This window comes from Ursus maritimus, unplaced genomic scaffold (assembly GCF_017311325.1).
Source record: "Ursus maritimus isolate PB19 unplaced genomic scaffold, ASM1731132v1 scaffold_19, whole genome shotgun sequence".
Lineage (NCBI taxonomy): Eukaryota > Metazoa > Chordata > Mammalia > Carnivora > Ursidae > Ursus > Ursus maritimus.
The window spans coordinates 4,741,648-4,765,178 of record NW_024424341.1 but is presented as its reverse complement, the minus strand read 5'-3'; the positions used below and the strand labels follow the sequence as shown (position 1 = coordinate 4,765,178).

The window sequence follows — 23,531 nt, the reverse complement described above, 5'->3', positions numbered from 1 at the left end:
CCACAGCCTTGGCAGCACCAGGAGAAACAGGAATGCTATTCTAGGCCCCTCAGCCATCATGCCACAGCTTCGCAGGGGAGCCAACTGCAGTATTCTGGGTGGCCGTGATGGCATGGACTGTGCTCATGAGCCCATCCACAATGCCAAAGTTGTCGTGGATGACCTTGGTCGGGGAGGCAAGAAGTTGGCAGTTCAGGAGGCATTGATGACAATCTTAAGGGAGTTGTCATACTTAGGGTTCATGCTCATCACAAACTTGGGGGTGTTAACAGAAGGGGCAGAAATGATTACCTTTTTGACTCTGCCCTTCATGTTAGCCCCAGTCTTCTCCAAAGTAATGAAGACACCAGTAGTCTCTACAAATATTCAGCACTGGGATCTCACCCCTGGAAGATGGACATGGACTTTTCCTTGATGATAAGCTTCCCATTCTCAGCCTTGACTGTGCTGTCGAGCTTGTCATGGGTGGAATTATACTGGAACTTGTAGACCATGCAGTTGAGATCCACAAAGGGGTCATTGTTGGCAACAATATCCATTTTGCCAGAATGAAAAGCAGCCTTGATAACCAGGTACCCAATACAGCCAAATCCATTCACTCCAACCTTCACCATCATATCTCACGGATGATGCAGCAGTCTATCCAACAGGGAGGAGCAGAGAGCCTAGATTTCTTTTACTAGTGTTTAGAAATTTTTACTTATTCAGTAAATGAGACTGATGTGCTCTTTTCATATATTGAATGTCTATTTTTAATATTAATTTTATGTTGAATTCATAAAATGAACTGTAGAGCTTCCATATCCCACCTTACCCCACACTACCATGGTATAGAATTTTGCTGACCCAAAGTATGCTTCATGAGCTAGCAGCATGGACATCAATCAACCGGACGTCAAGCTCACTTCCTGGAACTTGTTAGAAATGCAACATCTCAGGCCACAACCCAGGCCTATGGAACTAGGATATGCATCATAAAGACGATCCCTGGGTGAATTGTACGCACAGTAAGATTGTGGAGAAGTTTCGATCTAGAATAGTTTAAACAGCAATGGAATATCTTTTCTTTAAAGTGTCATATAGAACTCAGATACGAAGCCAACCAGTCATGTTAACTTTTTATACTTAATTTGATCTACACTAATTGGTATATTTAAAGTTTCTACTTCCCAAGTAAATGTTGGCATTTTATATTTTGTTAATAAATCCTCTGTATCCCCTGAGCTTTACCTTTGCTGCATAGAGTTGCATTCTTGTATTACTTTATGACTATTTAATATCTTCCATCAAGTGATATGACTTGTTCTCATCTTATATATTTTTGCTTCGTCTCATTTCTTTTTATCAAGCTTTACAAAAGCTGTATCTATTTTCTTGTCCTTTGCAGAGAACTAGCTTTTGGATTCAATTAGTAATAATTCTTTAGTTAAAATCTGGCAGGGGAAGAGGGTCCTACAATGTGAGCTGTTACTGTGGATGAGTTCAGCTTTGCTATTAGCATCAAAACCATGTGCAAATACAAATCTGAATTTCCAGGGACCAAAGCATCATGAGAATACAGGATTAATACCGATCTTCGATTGATGAATCACAGTCGGAATAGGAACATACCTCCACCTTGAAATTGCCTTTCTGCATACCGAATCGTATTCTAAATGTCACGTATGGTCTCACTGGTATAGTTCACTAAGTAACGTTTTGAGCATTTTTATTTTGCTTTACAGTTTATAATGCCTTTCAGGGGCGCCTGGGTGGCTCAGTCGTTAAGCGTCTGCCTTCGGCTCAGGGCGTGATCCCGGGGTCCTGGGATCGAGCCCCACATCAGGCTCCTCCGCTGTGAGCCTGCTTCTTCCTCTCCCACTCCCCCTGCTTGTGTTCCCTCTCTCACTGGCTGTCTCTATCTCTGTCAAATAAATAAATAAAATCTTAAAAAAAAATTTTTATAATGCCTTTCATACCTTTTATCTCATTTGAGATTTATGTTTAAAAGGGTCTAATAGATAATCTTGACTAAGGGGAATACAATCCCTAACCTGATTTTCATATACTGAGATCAGCTAGAGCCCTCAAAATGCTCTGTTTCTCCAAAGGGCCAAACAGGGGCCATAGAAGACTTTGTATTGTGGGGAGAGCTAAGAAAGCAAGTATTCCCTCAGATAAAATAAGAGGCACTAGTTGAAATTTTAGCCATGAACAGATAAAAGAAAATGGCAAATTTCAGATAATCATCTTAAACCAGACAATTATGTGAAATGCATTAGCCTTTTTCCCCCCTTCAATTAAGGAGTCAAGGTTTTGTTTGCTCTTTTAAAACTATACGAAAAACTATTACTTATGCACTCTCATTTCTTACCTTTGCAAATATTCTAATCAGATAAGGATTTCAAAAGCTAGATGACTGTAAGCTTTTGCACTCAAATTGGCCCTAGCATAATAGCTGCAAAGTATAAAGTGTAGTTTATTGAATTTGGGATTTTTAGTTCACTGAGAGACCAATCTATGTTGATCATTACGGAGGAGTTATTACAAAGACACTGCTGAAGCCATTCGCAAAATATTTAATCTTGTACTGCTGACCAGAGATCTAAGATCCATAATAATCTTCTTATAAGCACTCACACAGGCAAACACTGGAACAGTCTTTCTGCTGTGGTGTATTTAGGTGTCTTAAGTACCTAGAGTAGAAATCATTTTAACCTCACATTCCTACGCTTAGGACATTTTTAACTTCCACTAAGCAGTGCTGAGTATTGAAAAAGAGAAAATAATCTTCCATCCTTCCTACCTCAGAGAAGAATTGAGCAATTCATGTACTTGATAATATTTTTCCCCTCTAAGCAAAATGTTCCTTTCCTAAATTCTAGGAAAGTGAATAAAAATAAAGTGAATGAAATGGTAAAAGAAATGACACGATGTCCATTGCATTTTAGTGTTGGAAATAAAATACTGAAGGACGGAACTTCTGACATTGAAATCTTACTCAGGGAGAAGAATGTTCATTATGAACAAATGGAAAAAAGTAAAATAATCCATTTTTTTAAAAAAAGATTTTGAATTATTTATTCCTTTTGAATTCCTTTGAAGTTTTTCTTCTGGGAGGGGTGCAAACTTAAATCCAAAATATACTGTAGCATTAGTTCATTTCTCCTCTGACCTAAAGTCCTAGAAAAATAAGATACACAGACATTACGTGATTGTCCAATTTTTTAAAAATGTACAAAGTATCTGGAAATCTTTTCTTTCAAACAATGCCACTCAGAAATTCCCCTCCCCGCCCCCCCATTCTGCACTCAACTCCATGGCTAAGGACTTGCCATGGTCCCCAGCCCCCTCAGTCTAGTGGTGGGGAGACAGAAGGAGAGTTAACTTCAAAATAGGAAAACATAGATATCTAAATGGATATGCCCTGGTTATTTTGGGGAAAGTTGCTAGAAAAGTGAATGTAATTCAGGTGCAGAATACCACACCTAAAGAATCTCGAAGTGGGGCACCTGGGTGGCGTCAGTTAAGTGGCCAGTTCTTGATTTCAGTTCAGGTCATAATCTCAAGGTCCTGAGATTGAGCCCCACATTGGGCTCCATGTTCAGCAGGGAGTTCCCTCTCCCTCTGCCCTTCCCCACAGTACTCATGCTTTCTCTCAGCTAAATAAATCTTAAAAAAAAAACAAAAACAAAAACCTCAAAGGTCAGGCTGAGGACAAACCAGATAAAACAAAAGAAAGGAAGGTACCAGGCAGAGGGGGCAGTGTGGGAAGAGACTGAGAAAAAACAAGAATGCAGGTAACATGCCAAGTTCTGTGTTGTTGGAGCAAAGGCTTTACTGATAGGATGCAGGTAAGGACATCTTGAGGTTCCATGTTGTTTTGAAGTCATCTGTTGGCCTACATTAATGCATTAATTCCTAAAGAAATCCTGAAGCGGTGTATTTTTCATATAAGGGAGAGAGGTACAAAGAGATTAAGTGATTTATGTCAGATCACATGTCTAGGAAATGGCAGAGCCAGAACGAGAACCCAAGAACCAAGCCCATACTTTTAACCTCTACACCACTTGGCAACTATATGGAGGATGCGTTTTAGGGGGAGAAGACTGGAGGAAAGAAAAAAGACCTGTTTGGTACCTTGCTGCAATAGACCAGGCAAGAATTGACAAGGCCTCAATTAACACAAAAGCACACTTAGCCTAGTGACTAGGAGTTGGTGCTCAGTTTGCCCCTATTAGAATGTTACAAATTGCAGAGACAGTAATGGGCCTGTTTTATTAAAAGTAGGTACAATTAGCAGGGTTTGGGGATTTGGGGCCAGGGGGAAGGGGTAATGGAAAAGGAGGCAGAGGGGACTGGAGGTTTTTCTTGCCAGTAGATTACTGGGTAGATGGGAAGGTCACCAACTGCAATGAAAAAATGGCTTAGGGGAAACAGAGAAGACTTCCTTGCCTTTTGGACATTTTAAGTTTAAGGTGTGAATGGAACATCTGTGCACAGATGCCCAGTTTAAGTGGCTGAACGTGAGTATGAAATTCAGGGAAGTAATCTAGTGGGATCATTAGTAATAGGTGATAATGAAAGTGTGTTAGAAGAGTGGGACAGGAATATCATTCTGAAAAATATGCACATTTATTTTGAGTCAATATACAAAAGGCAGTATTTAAATGACATGAAAATATAGAAAATGCATTTCAGCACTGCGGGAATGAAGAGCGACTTCTGACAAAGAGTACATTCCCATTGTTCAGCGAACAGGGTACCAACAGCACATTCTGATCCTAAACTACATCAAATGACGACAAATGCCCTCTCCGCACTCAGATCGAGTCAGACGGATCTTAGGAAGAATGCTCAGAAAGACCAAAGTAAATGTGACGTTAACAATGCTAAGGTTTTTGGAAAGGTCCTTTTCTATAACCACTCTGTTACGAATAAAAAGGGAATCTCAAGATCGTCCCAATCTTTACTCCCGTGAGAAAGAAGTACGTGCTAATAATCTGATGTCAGGATGCCAACGGGCCAAATTTGTTATCTGAAGTCATTTCCCCTAATATCTAGGATTTTGTTTCACTGAAATAACCAAACATAAGTCCGCCCTATCCATTTACCATATGATCAAGTGATTTTACTTGTCCTGGTCACTTGGGGAACAAAGCCTTCTTTTAAAAACGAAATGGGCTGCTGAAGTTGAACATCAGTCACAATACCACAGAAGACAGCCCAGCAAACCCAACTCCAACACAGAACACCTGTGACGCGTCTAGGACCCTGCAGACTTCCTAACTGCAGTCAGTGCAGTTATCCGGGCATTTCAAACATGAACAGGTGAAAGTAGCACTTCGGGGGCGGGGGGTAATAACGGGGTATGAGCCTTTCTCTTCAGGAAAGTGGTGATGTTTTTGGCAGCACAGTTTTTACCTTGTGGACCTATGTTCCCCTCACAACTGAGTATTTTGTGTTCCCACTCCCCCGCCCCTCCAGGCCAATACCAGCATCCTCCTCCAATCACTGTGACAATCGAGTAATGGCCGCAAGCACCCCCGTAAGTAGGAAGGCTGCCCCTGGCTGAACACTGCTATTGTAAAAGCTTGGTTCCGTTGATCAAAATGCTGCTTTTATGAGTTTGGAGGCCTTCACTTAAGTACCAAAAACTGCAAACACAACATTTATCTAAGAAAACCACTCCCATTATTGGGGGAGGGGGGTTGAGGGCGCTCAGAGAATCTTAAAGTCAGGACTCTTAGAAACCACCCCAAATTTACAGATGGGGGAAAAAAATGTCCAAAACATGAGGGGGAAAAAAATGTCCAAAAGAGGTTAAGCAACAGGCCCCCAGTTCCATGGCTAGGAAATGGCAAAGCCAGAATGAAAACTCTCAATTCTGGTCCAGCACTTCCACTACCCCAGGCCCCCCTCATTCAATCCACACGTGGGTGTATTAAAAGCTCAGCAGCTTCGGTTATGCCCAAAGGAACAAAATTCCTTTAAACTTACACACAGGAAAAATCACCCCCCCCCAAAAAAAACATATTTGCTGGGGTCTAAGAATTCATTTAACGCTTTGAGGCCTCTACTCCAGGCTTAATAATTTACCTTCAAATTAAAAATTGGAATTTTTGGGGCACCTGGGTGGCACAGCGGTTAAGCGTCTGCCTTCGGCTCAGGGCGTGATCCCAGCGTTCCGGGATCGAGCCCCACATCGGGCTCCTCCGCTATGAGCCTGCTTCTCCCTCTCCCATTCCCTCTGCTTGTGTTCCCTCTCTCGCTGGCTGTCAAATAAATAAATAAAATCTTAAAAAATAAATAAATAAAATAAAAATTGGAATTTTTATTTATCCTCCAATAAGTTCTTCCAAGAACTGTATGAATATAAAAATAGGAGTTCCTACATTAGCATATCCTGAGGAAGTGACGAATAGCTCCTGCTGCCATTTTAAAAAGAAAGCAGGAACTTAACTTCAAATTTTGTCAGTTTATAATAACTATATTGGTATAGTTCTAAAAAATAAGTTGTGGACAACTAGTACCATGAAAAGGCAGCATGAGAAAGTGTAAAATTATCTTCCTCATAGGAAAAAAGGAATCTTCGCTGCAATGATAAGCAAAATAGCCAACAAATACCTACCGACATCTCCTGGCCTCATGGGGGGGTGGCCCTATTTCATGTGAGGTGCTCCACATAGTAACAACGACTACTACATAACCACTGCTTATACATAATGATGTAATTTCACTACTTTTAGTAAACTAGCAATGTTTGGCACCTTTTGTCTTATATTTTTACCTAAATACCAGAACATAAAATACTACTATGATAAGTCCCACTTAGCACACCCTTCTTTCTTTCTAGAATGGTACAGATGAACTAAGTATCTGCTCATAAGCATAAAAACTTTGACATTTTCTTTTTGATGCACTTAGCTACCATTTTAAAGCCAGGAAGACCTAACCACTTAGTCTAGTTTACTTTGTTACAAATGCACATGTCGTCGAAAATGGACCCAGCGGTGTATTACTGACCCACCACCAAACGGCAAAGATACGGCTAAGTTATCGAAGTAGCTGTGACTCTCAACAAGGGGAGAGCCCGCTCCCCGCTGCAAGGGGGAGTATCGATCTGTCCTGCTCCACCTGTGTAACCGAAGGTAGAAGGCAGAAAGCAGTAAGAGGGCGTGGATTCTGGTGTCTCCCTGTGCTCGCCTTCACCTCACGGTGAAAACTGGTGACTGCAAATCCAACTCAAATACCTCAAAACGTAATCACTGAAGAAACCAAACCAGCAGGATCATTTTCACACTAACACAGTATTAAGTGTCAGACACTTTTGCCTCTTGATAGGGTGGATGCAGGAGCAATGGGAACATAACATCCACACCAGATGAAGGAAGGAACAGCAGCGCTCCCTTCTGGAAAGCTTTTCTCAGATAATATCCCACCACTGCCTCTTAAAACTGAAGAATTATTACCAACTTACTCCCGTAAGTGAAAAATAAAATTTCCTGACCTGTCACATAAGCAGGATCAGCTACCTGGAACTGGGGCTAAATCCTCAGAACTGCTCACACCTCGTTTAGGACTCTCCCATAGATTATAGTCAACATCATCACCCAGACTCGGGGTGGCGGGGTTGGGGGCTGTGGAGGGGTGGAGATGAGGCAGGACACACATAGCCAGGACTCATGCGCAAAAGAAAAGAAGGGAAACCTGGGTACTATTTCTGCCAATGCCATAAATATCTTCCAGGACTTGGAAATGACCAGCTAGTTGTACCTCAGTCTAACCATTAGCTCCGTAGAATCTGTGTCCCTGACACAAAGAAGGAAGATGACGGAGAAAGCCAATTACAGATTTCACAAATATCTTGTACAGCAGCCTGTAACTTTTAATTAGAATTAATTATCAAAGAAACTGCACTTTTTAAGTCTTTGAGCTTAACAATGTTTAACAGTGGCTTTATTAGGTGAATGCTTGAAAGCATTCAATATTAAATTCAATTTACTTCACATTAATGTTTGCAAATACATTATTAGCAATCCTTAAATATTCCAAATCAACTTAAGTATAGAAGGCTTGCTTGTAAGTCTTCTGAGGTGACAAGAAGACCAAAAGGAGCCTAGAACTAGAGTCCAGGTCTCTAACCAACAATCACCATGTCATCACCGGTGAACTCGTATGAGGGAACTTCAAGGTTGAGAGGTGCAGGCCCCTTCCTGATCCTGCCGGAAGCATCATAGTGTGACCCATGGCAAGGGCAGTAATAACCACCAAAATCTCCTGCATTTGCAATGGGTACACAACCAAGATGGGTGCAAACACCTATCAGGATAACCCACTCGGGTTTCTTTACTCGATCTAAATCATGCTGTGGGTCCCTCAACTGGGACACTTCAACTGCAGCCTCCTGCTCAATTTCCTTCTTGGTTCTATGGCGCACAAACAGCGGTTTTCCTCTCCACTTGAAAGCCATGTTCTTGCCTTCTGGAATATCGGAGAGCTTGATTTCGATTTTCGACATGGCCAACACATCAGCAGAAGCACTCATGCTGGAAACAAACTGGGAGACGACGTTCTTGGCAGCATATGCGACACCTATACTAGTTGTTGCAGTTATCAAATAGGAGAAACCTTTCCTAGCCTCACTGCTCTCTTTTGAAGACTTTGTGCCATCTAACACTTCAATGCGTCGATAGTCAGAGAAGTCAGGCACTCTGATGTCTGTGTGGGAATAACGAACGGAAGCAGGGACTGCAAAATAAACAGAAAGGTAAAAAACACAATTAGATGAGTACCGTGAAAGGGATATACACCAGGAAATAACCTTTGTGAATTCATAAGCAAAAATCAACTTATAAAAATGTGAAAATGTGGCACTCACTGATCTCAGATATTGTTAAGTTGGCAGTGTCAGCATATAAAATACTGAAATGAAATGAAGTCAATCACTACCTATCATACTGGTAAGAAATCACAAGATTGTATGTGTAAACTCAGTTTCTCCTGACTAACACTGTTGATTCAGAATTCTTAACAATTTAGTGCATCAAATCTAAAAAGTTAAGCAGTACTATAAACAGCAGTATTTTAAAATCCCTGAAAATTCAACCTGCCAAGACATACAATTACGGTAACTACCTCTGGATTACAAGGGACCCTAAAACTCCTCAAGTCTACCCAGTAAGTTGATTTGTGATCATCTTATTAAACCAAATGTCTAACTTTACATTCCTGTCTATCGACTCTCTGAAAGAACTGCTAAAAATTCATAAAATACTTATTACGAAGATAATAAACATTCTGTGAACTGTCAGCACAACTTTAGTTGCAGAAAATTTAGAGATTTCTATTTTATACTCTGGAGTATAAATTAGTATTACTTTACTTCAAGTAAAGCCAATAATGGACAGAAAAGAACATCCTTATCAAAATATATGCAACCATCAAATGAAATCTCCAAAAGAACCAATTATTTCAATTTAGTACAGGATAAAAGAGCAAAATTTTCATATATTCCACTATTCACTCATGAGCAATAAATTCTATAAGAGTAAAGGCATTATTTTTCTTTTTCACTGCTGTGGGTCTCTCAACTAAAACACTACCACCGCAGGCCAATTAAATAGGCCAGATCTTTGCATCAAATGAATGTTAAAAAAATAAATAATTACTATTTATGCAGTACCCTGGGTATAAGTAGTTTTGTTTTAAGATTTTCTTTGAGAGAGTGAGCGAGAATGAGAGCAAGAGAGAATGAGAGAGAAAGCATGGGAGGGGCGGTTCCATACCAGGGTCCAACCCAGGCACCCCAGTTTTGTTAAAAAACAAAAAAAAAAACAAAACAAAAAAAACAGATTATGTCCTTTTGTCCCATACCATTTTTAAGTATCTGACAAAAAAATGAACTTACTGGCATCACTTTTCAGTGTGTTTCAGGAAGCAAATCTCTGCAAATTGTATATGCATTTTAGGAAATTTGCCACAAGTTTCCTTTTTAGAAAAGGGACACTAAAAATTCCTCACTTAGAAAATGTGTTGTTTCTAAAAAAAACCATGCACTTAAAAATGCATTTTCAAATAAGCTGCAATTCTACTTGGCTTACTAGGCTGTCTCATCCTAATATACTTCCTTGGAACAGTTAAACAGTACAATAAAGGATATATCAACTACTTTCATGTGGTTCTCAAGGTGAGTAATAATGGAAGCCCTACGTACTATTCACCCCTGAACGACATGGGGGTTTGGGGCACTGACCCCACATGCAATCAAAAATCTGTTATCTTCTGACTCCCTCAAAACTTAAGTACTGACAGCGTACTGTTGCCTGGAAGCCTTACCAGTCAATCAATACATATTCTGTATGTTACATATATATCATATACTGCATTCTTATAATAAAGCAAGCTAGAGAGAAGAAAACGTTATTAAGAAAATCATAAAGTACATTTGCAGTACTGTACCATATTTATACTAAAAATCCACACAGAAGTGGACCTGCACAGTTCAAACCCATGTTGTTCAAGGGCCAACTATATTCATACCAACGGTGAAACCTATCAACATCACTCTATGTACTTTTCTGACTAACCCAACATTTTTTGGAGGGGACCAGGACACGGGCAGTGAGTACCTGAGATTCACAACTACGGCAGAGGGACATTACACTATACACTACTCTACCTCTAGCTAATGCTAACCTGTCAGTGTAGACTGGGGTTTGGGATCAAGTACTTTCCTTTAGTATTGTCTGGGATTACAAAGCAAAGGCGTATATCATACTTAAAAGATGAAGGAACCAAAGTTCGTACTTCTACATTAAAAACAGTATCTACAACCCTTGACCATGTAACAGCATACAAGGAAATGTACAGGAACAGTAAACGGAATGGTTTTGACATTCTCTTCTGGAGATCTGGCAGTACAAGAAAGTCAGTTGTTCGCTCCCATTTTATCTAGCAGGTTACACTTCACGTTGTACTACACCACCATGAACACTCCGGGAAATTAAACTGCCATATTGCAAAAGTCATTCTCTAAGTATAATTCACATTAACTGTATTAGGTGTGACTTTAGCAGCAAAAGTGCTAGGTTTAGTTCTCAACTTGAGCAAAATCAGATACTTCTAGAAACAGAAAATTTAAGGGACTATAACATAACAGGTTTTTGTCTTTTGTTTTAAGGTGAACTCTGATGTGCCCTGGAAATCTTCCTCACCTCAAGGATCTTCTCCCGATCCAACCCCCCATCTCACACCCTCAGTACTATATTTCCACAAACCATCTAGACAGGAGATATTAATGTGAACTGAAACTACAAGCTGAAGACATGATCACAGAAAAAGTTTGCCTTATGGTTTTATATTGTTTACCAGTTCTTGGAAAAGTCAGGTAAGCCTCTAATTTTTAGAAGAAACCCTGTAGCCGTTAGACAAATTCCAAAAATGCTTTTTGCCTTTGCTATTGAAATTTTCTCCTTATTGTTTCTCACCTCGAGGTCCAAAAAACAGGCTTCGGACGGCCTGGTATACTCTACTCATGCCCTGAACAATGTCTCCAAAACCCACTGGTGCCCCCTAACAAAAAAATCATTTTATTCATCCACAAATATTCTGCACTAACTGTATGCAAAATCTGAGGTTGTAGGAAATAGAAAAATAAAGGAGATTTTTCTCTATGCCCTCAAGCACAAGGTCAGAAGAGTCACCAGGAAACACAATAGTGGAAAAGTGTTACCTACTATAAAGCATGAAGGATCAGCAAATAGAAGATGTTGCTGACCTGACCTTGAACAGAGATTGACCTGGTAAGACTTGGAAATGTGGAAAACTGAGTGGATTATTTTCCAGTAAAGAGAACAAGGTGAATGGGGGAAAAATAGTGGCGGCAACTTCATTTGTAAGGCAAGCATTACTTGCCCTACTTGCCAAATCAACTGTCAGTGGGGTCAAGAAGGCAACGCAATGAAGTAGGTCTGGTGAGGACTGTGATGAACTGGAGAGTGCTTGCTCCAGAGGGCAGCCGGCGCGCAGCACACCAGACTTTTCCCATGTAGAAACTAGAGTTCAGTGCTGCCAGATTCCAACATTTTAAGACACCCAAGAGATCTTCCTTTTAAAAGTACACAGGTTGGGCAGACTACTGGCACACTGGACTACAGGTTGCCATTTCAGGATTCCCAATCCAGAGCGTGAAAAAAGAAATGCAAGACAAGGCACAAAAGATAAAGTAAGATTTGGTGAGAGTTGATGGCTAACTCAGTCTTTCAAATGACTGTACTATCACATACACAATGTGTATCCTTATGCAAGCCACTTCACCTTCTCAAGTCTGTTTTCTCATCTGTAAAATGAAGTATCATCAACCTCTGCCTGTTGCTCTTCTGGAGGAATAAACTGATTACAGTGTGGAAACACTGCTACTACTCTACACCATTAATGACCTTGGGGTTTGTGTTATTGTGTTGTTGTTGTTGTTGTTGTTGGGAGCGGGGTGTGAAAAAAAAGGTACTAAAGGGATCAGGTGGTGATGAGCAGGACAACGTCCCAAATATTAACGGCAGTTCCTATTTTTTGTGCACGTATACAGCGCCCCAAAATGTAATAATGGCTTTATGTAGAATTTTTCCATCTGAAGCTCACGACATTACCTACGAAACTGGTCTAATCATTCACCCATTTCACTGATAAGGCCATACGTTTAGGAATTTGCCCAAAGTCAAGCGACCTGTAAGCAACAAAATCTGTCAGACCTTGCTGAAACAGTCGGCCTTCAGAGTTCCTGAATTTATCCTATGAAGTACAAAATTTGGCCTGTGGTTTACCCAGACTGGCCGCCAACGGAAACAACCCCGCAGAGGCACGGAATGCCAGGGCCGTAGGTCACCTGCGATCGCTCGACCCAGCTGCGTCCGCGCACAGGTGAGGGCAGAGGCCCGGGAGGTGCAGATGTTTGCCCAAGGTCGACCCGGCCCGGCAACTCCAATCCCCCGAGCAGGGCTCCGCTCCACTTCCCCGCCCTCCTCGGCTGTGCCCTGGGTCCAGGGCCAGAGGGAGCGAGAAAACGGGGTCCCCTCAGCCCCCGGTCGCTCCCCTCAGCCCGGCTCACCATTGAGGCCCACGGAGGCGGCCAAAGGCCGGCTCGCGGCCTGGCCACTCAGCGACTCCCGGCACAAGAAGGGCCGCTTCACGTCCAGCACTGGAGGCTCCGGGGTGGCGGGCACCGAGGCCTGCACCAGGGGCCGCAGCGCGCCCGCCACCCCGCGGGACGTGGCCGATAGGACGGGTGCGAACGGGCCCGAACGGGCGGCCACCGACAACATGGCGACAGCTTCTCCGAACGCCGAGCCGGTCACAGGGACGACCTTCCGGCCGCGGCGCAGGCGCAGGAGGCGCAGGTGGCGCGCGATCCGTGACGTCGGCGCGCCGGCCCAAGTGGTGCCCGAGGCTTAGAGAAGCGCTGCGTCAGTCGCAGAGCTACGAGCACACGCTGAGGGCGGGGCGGCGCAGGGCGGGGCGGAGCCAGGCGGGGAGGAGGGTGTGCGGCACTATCCGTCCGCCCCGCGGGCCTTTTGGTCTGTGTGCCGCTGTCTACCTTAAAGAAAGTGGGCAAAGGAGTCTCCCGGGAGTGTCCCGTGAATCTACTTTGCGTCCTTCAGGGTAAAAACTATCTGTAGGAATCTAGGGATAAGAATAAGTTATAGTAGTTTCAATAGGGGTCATAATAATTCTTAACATATCTTCATATATATTATACACACACACATTTATAAAGATATATGTTAGGGCATATACGTATATATTAGGTTATATATACTTGTGAAACCTAGAACAGAGCCGAGCATATAATGACCATTATGTGTGTACTATGTTTATTATTAGCACTAACGAACTAAAAAATAAATTTTAAAAAAAGCCAGGGACTTAGGGGCAAAGCTTAATAATAATGATAATGGCTTATGTGTATTAAGCATATACTATGTATTAGATTTTGTGCATCATCTTCTTTCATTTATAGTCAAGGTCCCTATGAAGTAACAGCTATTTTACTGATGAGGAAACCGAAGTTTTAGAGGGATTGTGTGTCCAGTACAAGATAGCCACCAAGGGGTGGAAGGGGATAGTCTGTCTTTGAGTGTGCTCTTAACCACCACCAGCTTCCCTAAGTGAGATTTTAGGGGATGCAGGGATGGGTCCCTAAATCACTTTCTGTCACATGGTGAGAAAGTTATTTCCTTCTTACTTCTCTTTCAGTCCTTCTGATTTTACACCAATGAGAAAGTCCCAGTTTGGTGCTAATATATTGTTAATTCCTCTCTAACATTTTCCAGCCTCCCCTTTAAGAAAATGGGTCTTGACTTCAAAGTCCTTCGGCAGTCGAATCAGCAGGTAGAGGATTTAATAATATTGTTTCTTTCCATGGTATTTATTTTGTCTTGATACTGATTTTCCAATGGCCAAAGTGAAGTAAAGTTTGTTTTACATTTATAGAGGTCTAAGTGAGTTAATTTGGACACTAAGTATATGAAGTTTCTCTGTGCTGTGTGTGCCTGGGCTCTGGGACCTTGGCAAGTTTCCTGAACCCTCTATGCTTTAGTTTCCTCACCTGTAAAATGGGGTTGCTAATGATGCCACCTGGAAGGATACGTGTAACGTACCTACAAGGGGCACCACAGGCTAAGTACCAGGTTTGTTGGTGTTGTTTTTATCTGACATATTGCCAACTTCCTCTGAGAAGCCTTCCTTTAATTCCTGCTGCCATATTTATGTACCTCTCTCTAGGTCCACAGCTCACTGACCACTTCCTCCTGGACCCTTCTCAGGGTCTAAGTCTTGGCCATCCTTATTGCCCCAGGGACTCTGTTGTACTCTCAATACTGGAACTGTCCTCCTCAGGGGTGCCCCCACGTTGCTACCCACAGGTCTGGGCCTGGGCTCAGCCCAGCAACAACCCTAATGGTAAGAGTGGACATTTCCAGAGTAGCTAGTACACACCGTGCACACTTGAGTGTTTTCCTTAGTATGACATAATATCACAACTGCCCTTTGAGGTGGGTAAGAGTAGGTGAGAATGGAAAGAAGGAGGGAAGGAGCCTTCACAAGGCCCTCAAAGCTCCCCGTGGGGTAAGCAGAGTAGAACTGGCTTGCCCAGAGTGTCCAGACTCTGTGTTTAATCCCAGTTCTGCCACTCACAAGCTATCATCCTAAAATGAGTTATATATAACCTCTGCATATGCCTCAGTGTTTCTTCCGTAAAATGAAGATAATAACAATATATATCACCAAAAGGTTATTTTAAGGATCGATTGGACTAATATATTAAAATGCAAAGAATCGTGCCTGGCACACAGTGAGTGCTATATAAATGTCCATCATAACAATAAAAATAACTCTTGCCATTTTATAGACGAAGAAACAGATGCAAAGGTAACAAATGACCCAAAGACACATGATTGTCTTCAGCCTTATTGAGATACAGTTGACATGCAACATGTTAAGTTTACGGTGTACAGTAGGTTGACTTGATACACTTATACTACAACTGGATTACCATCCCAGTATTAGCTAACACCTAAATCACACCACAGAATTATCGTTCCTTTTTGGTGCTGAGAACGCTCATGATCTAGTTTCTTGGCAATTTTCAGATATATAATATACTATAATAACTATAATCAGCACGCCGTACATTAGATCCCCAGAATTTATTCATCTTCTAACTGAAAGTTTGTACCCCTTGACTGACATCTCCCATCCCGCGCAAGCCCCGGCCCCTAGTAACCACCACTCTACTCTCTGTTTCTGAGTTCCACTTCTTTAGATTCAACATATAAGTGAGATCATACAGTATTTGTCTTTCTCTGAATTATTTCACTGATCATAATGCCTTCAGGGTTCGTCCATGTTGTCCTAAATAGCAAGATTTCCTCTTTCTCATGGCTGAACAATATTCCATTGGATGTATGTACCATATCTTTCTTATCCATTCATCCATTGACAGACATTTAAGTTGTTTCCATATCTTGGCTATTGTGAATAATGCTGCAACGAACATGGGAGTGCCCATATCTCTTTGAGATCCTGTTTTCATTTCCTTTTGATATATAGCCAGAACTAGGATTGCTGGATCAGACAGTGGTAGTTTTTTTTTTAATTTATTGAGGAACTTCCATGCTATTTTCCACAGTGGCTATACCGAGTTACATTCCCACCAACAGTGCATAAGGGTTCCCTTTTCTCCAATCCTCACCAGCGTTTGTTACACATTATCTTTTTGATAATAACTGTTCTAACAGGTGTGAGATGATATCTCATTGTGGTTTTGATTTGCGTTTTCCTGATTATTAATGATGTTGAGCACATTTTCATATGCCTGTTGCCGTTTGTGTGTCTTCTTTGGGAAAATGTCTATTCAGATTTTTTAATCCTATTGTTTTTTGTTTTTTTAAAAGATTTTATTTATTTATTTGACAGAGAGAGAGACAGCCAGCGAGAGAGGGAACACAAGCAGGGGGAGTGGGAGAGGAAGAAGCAGGCTCCCAGCAGAGGAGCCTGATGTGGGGCTCGATCCCAGAATGCCGGGATCACGCCCTGAGGCGAAGGTAGATGCTTAAGGACCGAGCCACCCAGGCGCCCCCATATTGTTTTTCAATCATATTGTTTATTTTGTTGCTATTGAGTTGTATGAGCTTTTTATGTATTTTGACTATGAATATCTTATCAGATATGTGATTTGCAAGTATCTTCTCCCATTCTAATGGTTGCCTTTCATTTTGTTAATGGTTTCCTTTGCTGTGCAGAAGATTTTTGGTTTGACATACTCTCAATAATTTTGCTTTTGTTGCTTGGGCTTTTGGTGTCATATCCAAAAAATTATTGCCAAGACCAACATCAGGGAGCTTTTCCCCTATGTTTTCTTCAAGGAGTTTTACAGTTTCTGTTCCTATATTTAAGCCTTTCACGCATTTTGAGTTCATTTTTGTGAGTGGTGTAAAATAGGGTCCAGTTTTGTTCTCCATGTGGCCATCCTGTTTTCCCAACACCACATATTGAAGACACTACCCTTTCCTCCTTTCAGTATTTTTGACTCCCTTGCCAAATATTAGTTTACCATATATGTGAGGGTTTATTTCTGGGCTCTCTTCTTAAATTTGCTAAGACTTGTTTTATGACTTTTCATATGATCTAAGCTGGAGAATGTTCCATATGCAATGATGCATACATCATTTTTCTTAATGGTGCCCCATAGTCCTATGGCTTTTTTATTTCCTTTATTCTTTTAAATTTTTGCCCTCTGATTGGAGAATCTCAGTTGATCTGTCTTCTAGCTCATTGATTCCTTCTTCTGCTTGGTCAAGTCTGCTGTTGAAGCTTTCTGTTACATTCTTCAGTTCGTCATTTTGTTCTTCAGGTCCAAAATTTCTGTTTGGTTCTTTTCATGTTTTCTGTTTCTTTATTCTTCTTGTTTTGTTCTTGCATTGTTTTCTTGTATCATTAACTTGTTTATCTGTGTTCTCATGTAGCTCTCTGGGCATCTATGGAATAATTATTTTGAATTACTTATTGCACAATTCCTGAATCTCCATGTCCTTGGGGCCAGTTACTGAAGGTTGACTGTATTGCTTTGGTGGAGTTGTGTTTCTCTGATTCTTGGTTGTCCGTGTTTCCTTGTATCAGTGCCTGTGCATTTGAAGAAGCAGTCACCTCTTCCAGACTTTGTGGACTGACTTAGAAAAGGAAGATTTATCTGTGGGTGGGGGCACATGTTGTGACCCTGGGTCTAGTGTTGCAGAACACCAAGTTTGGAGGCATGTGGCTGCATCGGGTTTGGGGGGTGGGGGGTTGCATGTTGTCTCTTCGGCTCAGGGGGTCCAAAAGCATCAACAACTTTGTGATCTTTCTGCAAGGGCTGCTGGGATCCTTTGTAGTACCACCAAGTTCAGTGGCCAGGCACCATGGCAGGTACTGGTGGTGCCAGAGTAAGTAGTGTGCACACACTGGTCTGTGGTGGCCAGCCACAGGTGCATGTGGCTGGGGCCAGTTGCAGACGCAAATATAGTGGTGAGAGTCAAGACAGGAAGCAAGGGCCAGGGCCAATTATGGGCTCACTGGAAGCTTGTGGGGTCTGGGCTGTTGGCACACTCTCTGTGGCTGCAGTCTCCCACAAGCATGAGCACTGCAGAGAAGCTGGTGATGGGCATCAGGCCACTTGCATGAATGCACAGCTGGAGGGATAGCCCCAGGCACACATGTGGTGGTAGGTGGTCAGCCACAGGGGTCTAGGCTGGCATCCTGCCCTTGTGCAGCCTCAGAGGCCCAAGCTAGCAGCCCCTAGTGTAGTTCCTAAGCTCCAGTGGGGATGAGGGGGGTGGGGGGGTACCTGGCAGCATCAAATATGATACTTGTGGGGCAAAGGCTGGTGAAATCTGCAGGAATTCCACAGCAGCTGTATTGGCCATTTATTTTTTTCAGTGGAGAAATCTGCTGTTTGTCTGCTGATTCAGGCAGCCCCTATTTTTCTTCCCTGTTCCTAACTGTCTCTATACATCTCCACTTGCTATTCTGAGTGCTGTGAAACTGAAGCAGGACCTCTGTGCAGTGCCTCCGAAAGGCTGGGAAAGCCAGTGGTTTTCCCTGCTCTTCCTTTCCTGTCACTCTTCCTAGCTGGGACATTTTCTCTTGGCGCTGACCAATGCCAGCTTGGGGGATGGGTTGACTTAAGTAAAATGAAGCTTGCTTTCTTCCCTTCTTGCGCAGTTCTTGGCCTTTTTGTTCACTATGTTGCTACAGTTTCTTAAGTGGACCCCAGAGCTCTTCCAGAGCTGTATTTGTTTGAGATCACTGTCTAATTGTTGACCTCACAGGGGAGACAGAGGCTGGAGTCTTCTGTGTTGCCATTTTGATGCTATCACTCCCTCAAAGACAGGACATCAATAAGTAAAGGAACCCATTTGTTCTGGGTTTCAGTCCAGAGTTGCAGCAGGGAAGAGGGTAATCTGTGGCTGAATATCTGTCCTCTCATGGGAAATGGAGGCCAGAATCCAGGAGTGGCAGGTACTTTGGAAGTTGGACCTATGTAGATCATTCTGGTTTCCACTTGCTAGTTTTTTGTTTTGTTTTGTTTTGAACGAAACAGGCTGTTAGCTTTCATGCTTCAGCTTCTCTTTCCTTGAATGCTACATCTTGATGGCCTGTAGAGGCAAACCACATGGTTTGCATGCCCGCTCTGGCCCTTACAGCTGTGTGACTTTAGGCAATGGTGAGCCTCAGGTTCCTCATCTGTAAATGGGGATAAAAATGAAATTGCTATAAGAATAAAAGAAATAATGAAGTACTTAGTCTTTGGTACACAACAAGAGCCTAATAAATGTTATTTTTATCAATCAGGCGTGAGGGATAAGGGGTGGGGGAGGGGGGTGTTAGCTAAGGACCTGGGAATGTAAATATTTGGTAAGCTTGTCAGTTCCCAGGAACTATGAAGAGCGAAATGTATGAAAGATCAAGGATGGGGGACGCATGAAGCAAAGCCTTCCTTTCAACGAATGAATGGCTTGTTCAAATCAGAGGTCAGAGGTCATAGACTGGAGCTCTACACTCTTCTCCCACTCAGTCCTGCCCCAAGACCTCTTGATATTGTAACAGAACCAGTGTGAGTTCCCTCCTTGTGGAGTCAGAAACTGAACCAGGTGGAGTTGCCCCACAAAGAAAACTTTTATTTGCAGCAAATAAGAAGATCATAGGGAATGGCTTCCAAAGCTGTGACTCCCTGAGAGAGGATGGAAGGTTTCCTTTCGTCTAGAGTTAGGATGAATATTTAGATAGGAAAGTCTAGTTATCCTGTGTAGAGGTGGGCGTAAGGCCACGCATGCGCCTGAAGGAAACGTGTCTATACATACGTGGTATGATATGTGAATGAGGCTGAGGCTCCTCTTTGGGCAGAAATTTTAGTATTATAATGAGGTAAAAGTAATTATAGGTCATGCCAGGGGTCTCTCCATGGTCCGTCTGTGCAGGCACTTTTAGCTCAAAGGGTCTGGGTGGTCTAGGCCTGAGGGAGGTCTTGTCAGGGCAGTGGCCTTCATCTGGGGGTGGTTGGGGTTTCACTGGCCTGAGTCAAGGAAAGCCAGAGAGAAGAGCTTTGGGGAAATCGTAAGACAAAGGTTAGTGAGTACAAGCAGGTGAGCTGTATAGGCCAGGGCTTGGTCCAGCTGGTGACAGTATGGCACACTCAGTAATTTAAACCTCAACTATAATTTTAATATTTTTATTTAATACTTAATAACTTAAATAATGAGGTAAAACAGCATTTACGAATTCTGAGTATTCCAACATACACACTGTAGGAGGCAGAATAATGCCGTCCCTAAAGACGTGTGCATCCAAACCCCTAGGACCTGGGACTATGTTAGCTTACATGGCAAAAGGACGTGACAGATGTGATTAAGGATCTTGAGATGGGGAGATCGTCTGGGTGGGCCCATTGTAATCACAGGGCCCTTATCAGAGAGCAGCAGGAGATCAGAGGGAGAAGACGTTATGCTATTGACTTTGAAGAAGGAGGAATGATGCCTGGAGCCATGGAGTTGGGGCAGCTTCTGGAAGCTGGGAAAAGCAAGGAAACATTGTCTCCCAGAGCCTCCAGAAGTAACAGAGCCCTGCAGGCCCATTTTAGACTTCCGTCCTCCAGAATTATAAAATAATGAGTTTGTGTTATTTTAAGCCGCTCAATTTGTGGTGCTTTGTTACAGCAGGAACACACACTCACACACACACACACACACACACACATTTGTCTTTTCTCTAAAAACTGGAAGATCTAACCACGTTAGTCCTAGATCCTAAAGACTGAGGTAAACACTTGCCTGCTGATCTGGATTCTTCCTCATCCTGTCTAAACTTCACCGAGTTACATTACCGGCCTACCCGCTGAGGCCCCTGAGTGTGGGACCTCAGGTTTAAACAATTCCAGAAACAAACCTGATCTGTTGCAAAAAGTAGTAGGATGTCAAAAAAAAAACAACCCCAAAACCAAACACACACACAAAAACCCCAAAGAACAAACAAACAAAAAACAACAAGGAGCTCTTCCAGTCCCAAGTCTGAATTATATTTTGAGATATTTCTTATTCCCTATAGTCTTGGTATTTCCATCTGGGCAATGGGTATGTGTGTGTGGCACCAGGGAGGGGAGTGTGTTCTAAGAAGACTGTGCTTGCATTCCCCAGGGATCGTCTTCAGGACGTATTTATAACACAGCAGCTCTGCCTATGATCCTGGATAACGTGCGGAGCCAGTGAGCCGCCTGTGGCTTGCCTCCAGAGACTCGCCTCCTCAGCCACTTTCATCTCACCTTGTGCCTAAATGGAAAGGCAATCAGCCTCCTGCTGAAGGGCCCCCACGTCTGCCTCCTGTTTCCACGCCATTACCCCAGGAGATGCCTGGCTTCCCATTTCCAGTTCCAGTTGCCGTGACAGTTTCAGCGTCTCCCCTCAGCCCACGTCCCTCGCTTGAGCAGCGAGATGTGAAGACTGACAGCCACTTGAGAACTGCACAGACTGTCCCCAATTTTAGCCATTTAAAATGCATTTCTGTTCCGTAAAATCTGTTTCCATAATTCTGTGTCCCTACCTCTTTGAAAGATGGTAACCCTAGGGAGGAGAAGAAATTAGCCAGGGAGGAGAAGTTCAGACATGCTAATATTTTAATCGCTCGTTCCTTTAACACATTAGTCACATTCATTAAGTATGATTAATTTGCAGGCTTTGTTGAAACCCATATCAGTTTTCCTATCAGCCACACATCCATCTTTTGCCAAGCAAACCACTGCAGTGACACCGAACCCCCCCCCCCCGCCTCTTTACACCCGGATTGTATTTTGTGCCTCCTGAAAAATGTATCGAGTTAATTAAACTCGTGCATATAGAATACTTGCTAAGAACCCAGGCTCCTGAGCGAGGCTGACACTTGCTGCCTGAGTCACTTGGGGTAGTTACTGAACCCCTCTGAGCCGACTTCCTCATCTGAGAAGGGAGATAAGAATACCTATCTCCGAGGTTTGTTGCCGCGATGAAATAAAGTTTGGAAATTGCTCAGTAAGTTAATATTATTATAATTAAGGACTCTTGGGGTATCATTCATTCATTTAAAAGATTTTACCCAGTGACTTCTATATGCCAGAGAATGCTGTGTGCCCAGTGCCCGCAATACAGCATTGAACAAAATAAATAAATGTGTCTGGCCTTCAGGACCTTACATTCTGGGTGGGGAAGATAGGGAACAAACAAATATATACCAGACGGCCATGTGTTCCATGGAGAAGAGAGAGCAGGCCGAGAGGAAGGCAGTGCCGAGATGGTGGGAGAGGGTTGAAATCACCTAGCTCAACCATGTTGAGGGAAAGATGCACCTCAGAAAAAATAGGATTTCACGTATCTTGCGCTGAATGAATGTCGAGAAGCTACTAGATACCAGACTCTGGCTGGAGCCGGACTCAGCTGCCAACCTGGAGAGGCTCATGGTTTCAGGGAGGCAGTCGTGCTCTGTGCCCAGGTGTGTGACACACAATGAGACGACATCCACAGATGTACAAACCAAGGCCAAGTGCTAAAAGAGCAAAGGCTCCACGGCAGAGCCCGATGAAGCAGGAGGACCCAGGGGATGCTGCCCCTGGGGAGGGGGACACGAGCCTAGCCATGAAGACGCAGGGTGAGGAAGCGGGTAGAAAAACAGCTATAGCAGGTGCTGCAAGGTCCTGCCTGTACCCCTCCCTGGACCTCCAGGTGCCAGCCCCCCAATCTCTCTGCCTGAAAACTTTCTCTTGCCCACATTGCAGGCCAGGAATGCAGGAGAGTAACGAGGCCGCCCCACCCCCAGCAGCCCTCTAACAATGGCTCCGCTTCACTGCTCCCTCTGGGTGGGTAACTCTCTGTGTCCTACACTGTGCTCCTGGGGTCCCGTGTGGGATTCAGCTGCAGTTGCCCATGGTAGTAACTGGCTTGATAACGCTACAGGCTGCCTTCCCTCCTTGCCTCACTTCCTCCCTCCCAGATAAACATCATCTCTCAAACTGCCATCTCAGGGTCTGCTTCTAGGAGAAAGGGAGCAGGCAGAGGGGACCTCACATCCCCAGAGGCCTGAAGGCAGTGATGGAGGCGAGTGGTTTCAAGTGGGCAGAATAGAAGCTATGTGGAGAGAAGAGGCTCCTGGAGGTGGGACTGGGGCCTTTATTTGTTTCCTATTGTGCAACAAATATCACAAACTTAGCTTTTCAAAACAATGTTCATTTATTGTCTCGGTTTCTGTGGGTCGGTAGTCCAGGCCTGGCTCATTTGCATCCTCTGCTCGGAGTCTCACCCGGTTGTATTCAAGGTGTCAGCCAGGGCTATGTGATCTCACCTGAGGCCCAGAGTCCTTTTCCGAGCTCACTGGGTATTGGCAGAACCTAGTTCCTTGTGGTTGGACAGAGGCCTTCAGCATCTAGAAACCACCACAGTTCCCTGCCACATAGTCCGCTCCACAACATGGCAACTGTTCCTTGAAGACCAGCAGGAGAATCT

At 43.3% G+C, this 23,531-nt stretch overlaps 1 protein-coding gene and 1 long non-coding RNA gene across 3 annotated transcripts; one reads left to right on the top strand and one right to left on the bottom strand.

Moving 5' to 3' along the window:
• Positions 1–7,844: 7,844 nt before the first annotated feature.
• LOC103673823 (cytochrome b-c1 complex subunit Rieske, mitochondrial) lies at positions 7,845–13,363 on the bottom strand. The gene is made up of 2 exons (XM_008702676.2): positions 13,085–13,363; positions 7,845–8,730 (listed from the first exon to the last, which is right to left on the bottom strand). Exons 1-2 carry the CDS (start codon positions 13,296–13,298, stop codon positions 8,120–8,122), a joined length of 825 nt encoding a protein of 274 aa, XP_008700898.2. The 5' UTR covers positions 13,299–13,363; the 3' UTR covers positions 7,845–8,119.
• Positions 13,364–13,501: 138 nt separating this feature from the next.
• LOC121103408 lies at positions 13,502–22,071 on the top strand. Of its 2 annotated transcripts, XR_005835574.1 has the most exons (3): positions 13,502–13,635; positions 14,307–14,364; positions 21,201–22,071. It is a non-coding gene; the product is annotated as an uncharacterized LOC121103408 (long non-coding RNA). The 2 variants fall into 2 exon arrangements; XR_005835575.1 differs by lacking the exon at positions 14,307–14,364 and having other exon boundaries at positions 13,520–13,635.
• The last annotated feature ends 1,460 nt before the right edge of the window (positions 22,072–23,531 follow it).